The sequence below is a fragment of the Gekko japonicus genome, unplaced genomic scaffold, assembly GCF_001447785.1.
Source record: "Gekko japonicus isolate JY-2015 unplaced genomic scaffold, Gekko_japonicus_V1.1 scaffold253, whole genome shotgun sequence".
NCBI lineage: Eukaryota > Metazoa > Chordata > Lepidosauria > Squamata > Gekkonidae > Gekko > Gekko japonicus.
In genome coordinates this window covers 11,925-21,436 of record NW_015173681.1, presented here as the reverse complement: position 1 = coordinate 21,436, position 9,512 = coordinate 11,925, and the positions used below count along the sequence as shown (strand labels likewise).

General features: G+C 46.0%; 1 protein-coding gene across 1 annotated transcript in view; it reads right to left on the bottom strand.

Annotated features, from left to right (window-relative positions):
• Nucleotides 1-1,323, bottom strand: part of CD6 (CD6 molecule) — a 35,817-nt gene extending 34,494 nt beyond the window's left edge. Inside the window, exon 1 of the mRNA XM_015423045.1 lies at nucleotides 436-1,323. Within this exon, the coding sequence (XP_015278531.1) occupies nucleotides 436-1,323 (888 nt within the window). The remainder of the gene's footprint in view (nucleotides 1-435) is intronic.
• Nucleotides 1,324-9,512: the final 8,189 nt, after the last annotated feature.

Here is a 9,512-nt window from a genome sequence, read left to right as displayed (position 1 = left end):
GGGGGCTTCCCGTCCGTCCTCCATTACATGGCTGAGCACAGCCCCCACCCCAAACGGAGATGCATCGGCGGCCAGAACTAGCAGCTTCTGATCGTCATAGTGGGTTAAGACAGCCTCGGAAGACAATATTCCTCCATTACATGGCTGAGCACAGCCCCCACCCCAAACGGAGATGCATCGGCGGCCAGAACTAGCAGCTTCTGATCGTCATAGTGGGTTAAGACAGCCTCGGAAGACAATAAAGCTTTAACACCTTCAAATGCCCGTTCCTGCTCAGGTCCCCACCGCCATTTCACGTCCTTGTGCAGGAGCGCATGTAATGGCGCCGCCACCGACGCCTTGTGGGGTAGGAAGGCATGATAAAAATTGAGCAGTCCGAGGAAGGACCAACTCTTTTTTATTACAGGGCCTCGGTGCCTCTTTTATAGCTTTTACCTTATCATCGGTGGGGTGCACTCCGTCCCGGTCAACTCGGAACCCTAGAAACTCCACGCTAGGCACACCGATAAGACATTTTGATTGTTTGACTTTCAGCCCTGCTTTTGTGAAGCGTGTCAACACTTCCCTGACCCTGTGCATCAGTTCCTCATCGGACCCTCCAGCAATAAGCACGTCATCGAAGTAGGGCACTGTTCCCGGCACCCCCCTCAATAATCCTTCCATCAGTCCCTGGAAGATCCCTGGGGCTACATTGACTCCAAACTGCAGGCGGTTTACCTTGAAAGCCCCCCTGTGAGTGACTATTGTCTGGGCTTCAGCTGTGTCCTTAGTCACCAGCAGCTGCTGGTACGCCTGGGCAAGGTCGAATTTTGCAAATACCTTGCCCCCACCCAGGGACGCCAGAATATGGCTGATTACAGGGACAGGGTAGGAGTGCTGTTGTAAGGCCCTGTTAATGGTGCACTTATAATCAACACATATACGCACCAACCCATCTGGTTTCACCGGGGTAACAATGGGTGTCTCCCATTTACTATAGGGAACAGGTTCTAAAACACCCTGGGCGATGAGCTTGTCTAGCTCAGCTTCGATCCTTGGTCTCAGCGGAATCGGTACTTTCCTATATTTCAGGCGGATCGGGGTTACCGAAGGATCGAGCTCAAAAGACACTGGGGGCCCCGTATATTTTCCTAGACCGCCCCCAAACACATCCACAAATTCATCATACAGTAATGCCCATTTATTTTGCACCACATTATTTACGCCAGTAATAGCAATACCAAGGGGTTCGAACCAATCAAGCCCCAACAGATTGACTCTGTTCCCCTCAGCCACGAGCAAGGAAAGTTTCGCACATTTCCCCTTAAACTCAACATTAAACATATCCCTCCCTGCCAGAGGTATACGCTTGCCCTGGAAGTCGGACACTTGGATCGACTAGCACCTTAAAAGCTTTTACAGTATTAAAAAGGTAAAGGTTCCCTTGCTCGAAAGCCAGTCGAATCCAGCTCTAGGGTTGCAATGCTCATCTCCGTTTCAAAGCCGAAGAGCCAGCGCTGTCCGAAGACATTTCCATGGTCATGTGGCCGGCATGACTAAACACCAAGGCACACGGAACGCTGTTACCTTCCTACTGAAGTGGTACCTATTTATCTACTTGCAATTTCTTGCTTTTAAACTGCTAGGTTGGCAGGAGCTGGAACTAGAGACGGGAACTCACTCCGTCATGCGGCAGCTCGGGTCTCGAACTGCTGAACTACCGACCTTCCACAGCCTGCAGTTCAGCATCTTAACCACTTGAGCCACCACAGCTCCTCTATTACCTCTAGGTAATTATATGTAGGACCAAGTTTAGGGATAAATTTTGAATCACAATGTTGACTGATACTGAGCCATACTTATTAAAAACTGTTTCAGGTACAAAGAGACAACTAACTGAAATAGCCAAGGATATCCCTTTTGCCACTAACCTTTACTCTGTAGAATTGCTGTCTATTGCATTTAAAACAGAAAAAGAGATTAAAGAGGTAACTACTTTGTGAAAAGAAGATATATTCTCTGGATATGCAGATAATGTGTCTGTTCCCATCTGTATCTCTTCAAAAGGTCCTCCAGATTATCCACAGATAAAGCTACTAGCCAGAGCATAAAATATATGAACAAAAATTTTATTGCTGCCATGAAATGTATTGCCTTGTCATACCGAACTAATCAAGCAATATTGTGAAATTCCTTTGAAATCTGTTCTCTTGGAACACTTTGACTATCTGTAGATTTAGGTAGTACTTGGATCTACAGGTAAATGGAATCACAAAAGGTCGCAAAAATGGAGGAAAAAATGGTAAGGAAGGATAACTGTAATTAAAATTATTATGTATATATATTTCTTGTTTAATGCTATTTATCCAACAAAAATACTCCCTGGCCTAGAATTATGACAGAGTTTACTGTTGGTGGAGAATAAAGAAGCTCCTATTTCCTATTAAAGAAAGAAAGAAAGAAAGAAAGAAAGAAAGAAAGAAAGAAAGAAAGAAAGAAAGAAAGAAAGAAAGAAAGAAAGAAAGAAAGAAAGAAAGAAAGAAAGAAATGACCTGGAGCACTAAACATATTTTATAGTGTAAAACTGTAACTTTGATGTCATTAATTAATATACTTTGTAAAAGTGATGCAGGCAAGTGGATAACTACTCCATTGCAACCTCTGTGGTGAATGTTGAATAAGGATTGACCACTCTCAGTTAAAAATAAACCAGTTGTTTGGGTAGCATTATAAACTCAGGACAAATGGTAATCTTTTTAAAGCTCTACAGTCTCCCGGTTAGGTCTGCGCTCTATGAGGAATGAACAACAGCAGGAGATTTTATTCACTGAGAAGAAAAATACCTCTCTAGATTCTGTGAACATTTATCTCTGGTTGTAATTTTCTATGTTATAATGCGGGGGGAGGGGGGACAATTGAATGAGAACCCATGACTCCTCCACATTCTGCCCTGTCCTGTCCTTTTTTGCAAGCAACATGCAAAGAACATAACATTTAGCCATGAGACAGTATCAGAAGTTTATTTTGTTCACGGTACTAAAATGAGAGATTTTGGTTGAATCTACATTTGCATTTTTAAATCAGTTTTGTGCTGCTGTGATGCCGTCAAACATAGAGAAAGACAGTGTCATAGCAACACGAAACTGATTTAGAAATGCAAATGTAGATTCGACCTGAGTCATGAAAAGTGTAAATTATTACTAGCAATTAAATCAAGATCAAGGGGAAGTGAAATAAATCAGGAATGAAATATTGCAAGTGAAAATGGGAATTCCCTCTAATTGCAAAACTCATGGTTGAGTGTCTGTCATGAAGGCAGAAAAGGATGTCCACCTTTTCTTCTTGTTTCTGCATATTTCATGTTTCTGCATATTTGCAGACTCCCTAAGTATGCAGTATCCTGTTGGTTTGCAAATTTTAAAAGTCTCCCTCCCCTACACAAAACCCCCAATGTGATGAGGACTGAGTATGCTCATTGTTTCCATAATGCTGGTGGAGGAGTAAATTGGCTTGCTGAGGAGGTTTATAGCATCCTGGTGGGGAACATTTGGGTTGGTGGGGAAATTTTTAAATTTTTTATCCTTACCTCTGTGATTCCTTGCGTGCCATTAACAGTTAAGACTTAGAAGTGTCCCTCGTCTTCTGCATGAAATCTATTTTTCTAGGTTTTTATGTAGATACGAGTTGAGTAGCCTCTGTCTTCTTCAGGGCAGTTTAGTCTCCAAACAGTGCCACTAGCCGCAGGGGTTTAGTTGAAGTACACATAATAGGATGCCACATTTCATCATGGTGTGTTTGAGTGTGGGTGTGAAAAACCCTTCAGAAGGCAGACTAAGAATGGTCCTTTTAGAAAACACAAATGATAATATTTATACAAACCATTTCATTGCTTGTCCTGGGTGCTATTGGCTATGACAAAGCCCAAAAGAGACATAACAGCAAATAGTGGAATCTGTCTCTCATGACCTTTGAAAACAATTTTTCTTGTGACTGAACATGTGCACCAAGGTTTTACTGTTTAAAAACTTTGGTAGATTCATCTGGAAGCCAGGTGCTCTGAGTGAGCCATACCTAATACAGATGGTATTTTTTACTGATTAAAATTAGCTAAAGAAAACAGGGATTCATGCAGCTTAAGTTATGTAAAAAGTATCTCCATTTTGGGAATGGCTTCAAATTCAGTTAGAGAAATAAAAGGGTACCTATTGCTGTATGGCTCACAAAAGTTACTGCAATATTATCTAAAGCATGTTGTTATAAGAAAGACCTTAAACGGGTAATAAATTTCTTGACAGTCACTCGGATAGAAATTGCCTTTAAATGGAAAATGAATGCATAACTTTTAAAAAGATTAGGGAAGGTATTAGAAACTGAAATTAACATTTTAATTAGATTACATCAACAGGCAGCAAAGAAGGGACGACGTCTAGGTGAGGTGGTCTTCTTTTACTCAGTTTTGAAATAATTAGGATAAAATAGTCATTGAGGTTATAATGATCTTCTCTGAAATATCAAGTTCAATTAGTGTCAGTTATTGTTTATTAGCCTAGAGTTCGCCTGCCTGACCTGTGTACAAGTTAGTGCCACATTCCTTCCCTCTTGCTTCTCCCCTTGTTATCTCTGTCCTTGTGTTCATACTTGTGTAGTGTCTCCACTTTAATTAACCGTGAGACTAGCTTCGTTTCTCAGCCTTGGATCGGTTGGGTCATCGGTTACTCTTTCCTGGCCCATGGGTGGGTGGGGGGGATCTCTTGAATCTTCTGTATCATTGTATGCTTGTTCCTTGCTCGTCATTCCTAACAATGACCATGTTATTGCAACCATAGTACTGACAATAAAGCAAAACCTTCTCAGAAGTGTGTGCTCCATTGTTTGGCTGTGAGTCCTGACAATTAGCTGCATAGTTTAAAAAACTGAACTAATTTTAAAATGAAATTAAAAGAAGAGACCCACTGTTCAAGAAAGAAAGTACTACTGAAAAGTAAGTTGCTACGAGAAACCATCAGAACATAATAACCGATGAGTCGAGCCATTGGTCCTTTTCAACTTGAATCTAGTTTCTGACAAAGTGTTAAGTGTCATCACTGTGGTCTGAACAAGGGAGTCAGAGGACATAGAACTCAAGGAATCTCCACCATCGCTGGTCAATGATCTCTGTCCAACTAACGAACAGCTAGATTTGAGTCCAGTCACATCTTTAGAGACTAGAAAGATTTTCAGGGTAGGAGCTTTCAAGAGTCAAAACTCCCCTTGTTAGGTATCTGACAAAGAGAGTTTTGACTCTCAAAAGCTCCTACCCCGAAAATCTGGTTGGTCTCTGAGGAGCGCCTGGACTTGAACCTAACTGTCCTACCACAGACCAACGCAGCCGCCCTCCTAAACAACCCAGATGGAGGACACTGCGGGCCTCTCAATGGAAGCATACTTTGGTTTCTTTTTATCACATTTTTGGAAGTGGGGATTGACCCTTCCAAAAACTCCACAAAAGACCCTTTTGTTGTTTATAAATACTGATACGATCTACTACTATAAGACTGTAGTTAGGTAAGATCCTTTCCCCCCACTCTTTCTTTGTATTTTTCTTCTTCCCTTAGTTGTCCAGTGTTTGCATTTTGCTGTTTAAAACCTAAAATAAATTAACACGCACACATTTCCTTCAACACTAGCCCCCCTTTGTAGCAACAAAATGTCACCCCGATGCTGTCTTGGGCTGCATCCACATTGCAAAGATTCACCACCTCCCCCTCAATACCCCTGAAAGTGCCGAGGCAAGCACACTGCTAACAGAGCAGCCACATGGGAGTTTTGTGCATGCTTTCCTGTTACCTGCCAGTTTGCCTGCATTTCTCTCCCACCATGCTGCCAGAAGGGGTTTTTTCAGCCTTTTTTTTTAAAGTACTTGCTACTGTGCTGTACCACAATAATGCTATCAGGATCTATTGCCACGACCTACTAGCTCCTCTGAATTCTCAGCTTGCATCTTTTATAAAGCCTCTTTCTCTTTCTGTTGTTACTGGAATTTTTCAAGAACAGCTCGGAAATAAAATGGAAAAAGGATATTTCTGAAATGAAAAGGGCTTTTTTTAAAAAAAATGAAAGCTGGGAGTTCAGAAGAACTAACCGATCAAGGCAATAGACTGTTAGAACATTACTGTACTATACTAATTACTGATTCCCCCCCCCCAAAAAAAAAGTCCTCAACAAGCCAGGTGCAGTAGCAAAAAAGGTGGCTGCAAGGGGCAGACTGAAGAAAAATGGCGCTGATGTTTTGTGTGGGACATTCAGGATCACATGTCTTCCCATCTAGGTGACTGGCTGACGTGTTTAGACCGGTCTGAGAAAGACTGCAGTAAAGCGGGGGAAGACTCAGGTCATGGAGAGTTAGGGGACACAGCTGTGCAGATACTCTAATAAAAAACCCTCCTCCAGCTGGGATGCCACACTAGAGCAAAACCTCCAAGTGGAAGCAACCTTGTTTGCAGGAAGAAACTAGGACCACAAAAAACACTTTTGTGTTTCAGCATATTACTTTCTCTTGCGTATCCCTCACAATGATGAAGGCATTTCCTCTCTTCAGCTCTTTGGCACTATAGGAACAGGATGACTTTGGAGAGCTGGGCTGTCATCAAGGGACGGCATCGGCTCACTGGGCTGTCATAGCTGCCTCTGGGTCAATCTAGTGGTTTATACTGGGGGAAGCACCTGGAGGAATTGGAGCGTGAGCCTTTTATGGTGCTTTTAGCTTTGCCGGGCCTTAAAACAGCATGAAAGAGTTGTGTTGCACCCTTTCCTCCAGGAATACCTGAGAGTGTGTCTGTATGTGCCCGGGCACAATAGGGGCCGTATGCCTACTGGGGGTACTGGAGCATCTCTCACTCAAGGCCCTGCTGGAGGTTAACACGGTACATAATCACACAAACACAACAGTACATTACTGATTTGTGTCAGAAGATCAGTGTTGTTCCCCCCCAACTATTTGGTCTGCATCGGGAGCTATTAGGAAGCAGGTTTTATCCCCACTTCCACACATCTGTGTCGTGCATCTGTCCGCCTTCTGACTTTCCCCTGACATTTCTGCATTCTTTCAAAAACCTGTTTTACTATGATTTTTTTTTTAAGTCGGATCACAGCAATGAGGAGATAGCTGCCATGTGGACAGGAAAGTCTGACTCTCCCTCAGTCCCACCCTCCGTTTTCCCTGCCTTAGTTCCCTGTGGTAGCCATCCCCCTACTGCCACTGGAGAGCTTTTGTTTTTGTTAAAGCCGCAATTGCTAGATCACAATATCCTTATAATAATCTGTCTGCCAGGTCCTCTGAAGTCTCAGCTTTCATTTTTAAAAAGTAAGTCTCTAGTCCTTTTTGTTACAGAGATATAAGGGGAAAGTTTATCTCTACAATGAAAAGGTCTAAACAACAAAAGTTAGGAATTTAGAGGATATAGTAAATAACCCTCCCTGTTTAGGCGGTGAGTGAATTTATGCTCGCCTGCGGAGCCAAATGGACCCCAATAGGTTCCAGGAAGCTCTGCGGGATCCGAGTCCCTCTGGTAACTCACTAGATGCGCTGGTGGAAGACTGGCATTCCCGTCTTTCTGAAGCCATCGACAAGATTGCTCCCCGGTGTCCTCTTCACCCTTGTACCACCCTTTTGACTTCAGTTTCCTTCAAGCCACGGCGCGGGCTGGGTGCTCCACTGGCCAGACACCATTACTCGGCCTGCAGGCCCCAAACGGGGCCATGCCACTGCTGCTGAGTCGCGGCAGCCAGGAGCCGCCACCAGCCAAGAGGAGGCCCAGGCCAACATGCGCTGGCTCCGCCCAGCCACCTGGGAAGGCACTGGGGGTGGCCCGTTCCCTTGTGCCTCCCCTGTGCGGTCTGCGGATGAGGGAAATGGCACCGTGCTACCGCGCTTGAGGCCGGCCGGGGAGCCAGGCCCAGCCTGTCCCGTCGCCCGGTGGTGGTGGGGATGGACGAGGCCAGGCAGCTTGGCCCGCCATGGCCTCGAGCGCGTGGAGGGAGGGCTGAGGAGAGGGGTCCAGGGAAGGAGACGCGGGCCCGCAGCCAGCCACCCGAGCAGCCGCCCATTGCAGGGAGAGGGACGAGCCTGTTCCGCTTGGGGCCTCGCTCGGCCGGGGATGGTGGTGGCCTTGACCTTGCAGGGGGAGTGCAGGCTGCTTCCCCGGGTTGGGGAGACCAGGAAGTGGATGGCGCCCTGTGCCTGGCCAGCCTCGCGCACATTGCGGGGAGAGGGGCGAGCATGGCCGGCTTCCCCCACTGGCGCCTTGGGTGGGCGGGGGTGCTGGGAGGAAAGACGAGGCCAGGTGGCTTCACCCGCTGGAGCCTCGACTGCACAGCAGGAGGGCAGAGGAGAGGGGGCTGGGGAAGAAGACACGGGCCCGCAGCCAGCCTCCCAAGCTGCCGCCGACTTCAGGGAGATGGATGAGCCCGGTCCGCTTGCCCCGCTGGGGCCTTGCTCGACTGGGGGTTGTGGCGGGAGCGGCCTTGACCCGCCGGGGCCACGACCGTGCGGGGCAGGATGGCCAGCTTTACCGTGGGAGGGGGGGGGCAGATGGAGATGGCGACCCGCACCGCGGCCAGGCTAGCACCCCGTTGTCTTCAGTTCCACAACGGGCATTCTTCCTAGTCTGGCAATAAAAGCAGCTTCCGTTTTGCTGCCTGGGATATAGCGATCATGCATAGCAGCCAGGCAGCCTGTTGCCTGGTTTGCAGGCAGCTGCCTTAATTTCTCCAGCAGTAAACAATGCCCGGAACGTCTGGTGCCAAAAGAAAGGTTAGCTTTAGAAATCAGGTCACGGTGCCCATAAGTGCCCCTGCCCGTTTGGGTGTGCTGCGTGAACCACGTATAGTCTGAGCAATAGGGCTCCATCCGTGCTTTCCCACAGTCTCATGGTTAACACTGTTAAAGCGCCCACGTGTATTGCACTGAAACACATTCATGTCTTTTTCTCCTGGAAGGGTACGCCCTTCGGGGCCTTTGGCATTTCTGTCTGCAGCCGCTTTCATTCTCTGTGATTGACTTTACTTGACATATAAGCAGCTTATCAAAAGGCTGCTGTAGGAAGTAAACAGCCTGGCATGGTGTGGATTCCCCAGCCCTTAAGCATTTTGATGTTTACCATTTTCAGTGCCACAGGGTCTGAATGAATTACCCCAGTTCCCATTTCGGAGGATTTATTTTGATGAATAGCACCAGGCTGCTTCCACTGTGATAGGAACATAATCAGGTTCTTTAGGTTAACACACACACAGATTTACCTTCTTGTGTTCCAAAAAGAGATGCTACCATAAAGTGAAATCTGATCCCACATGGACTTACAACATTGCAGCTGTCAGGTAGGTTGTTTCTATGAAGACAAATTCACAACATTTGGAACTATTACAGCTTGCCTGCAAATCCCTTTTCACTTATGTGCTACAGATCATTAAGAGGGTGAGATTTCCTGGCACATCACAAAGAGGAACTATTACTACCCTGTTTGCCTTGGCTGGAGTTTCCCAGTCAAGGTTCACGG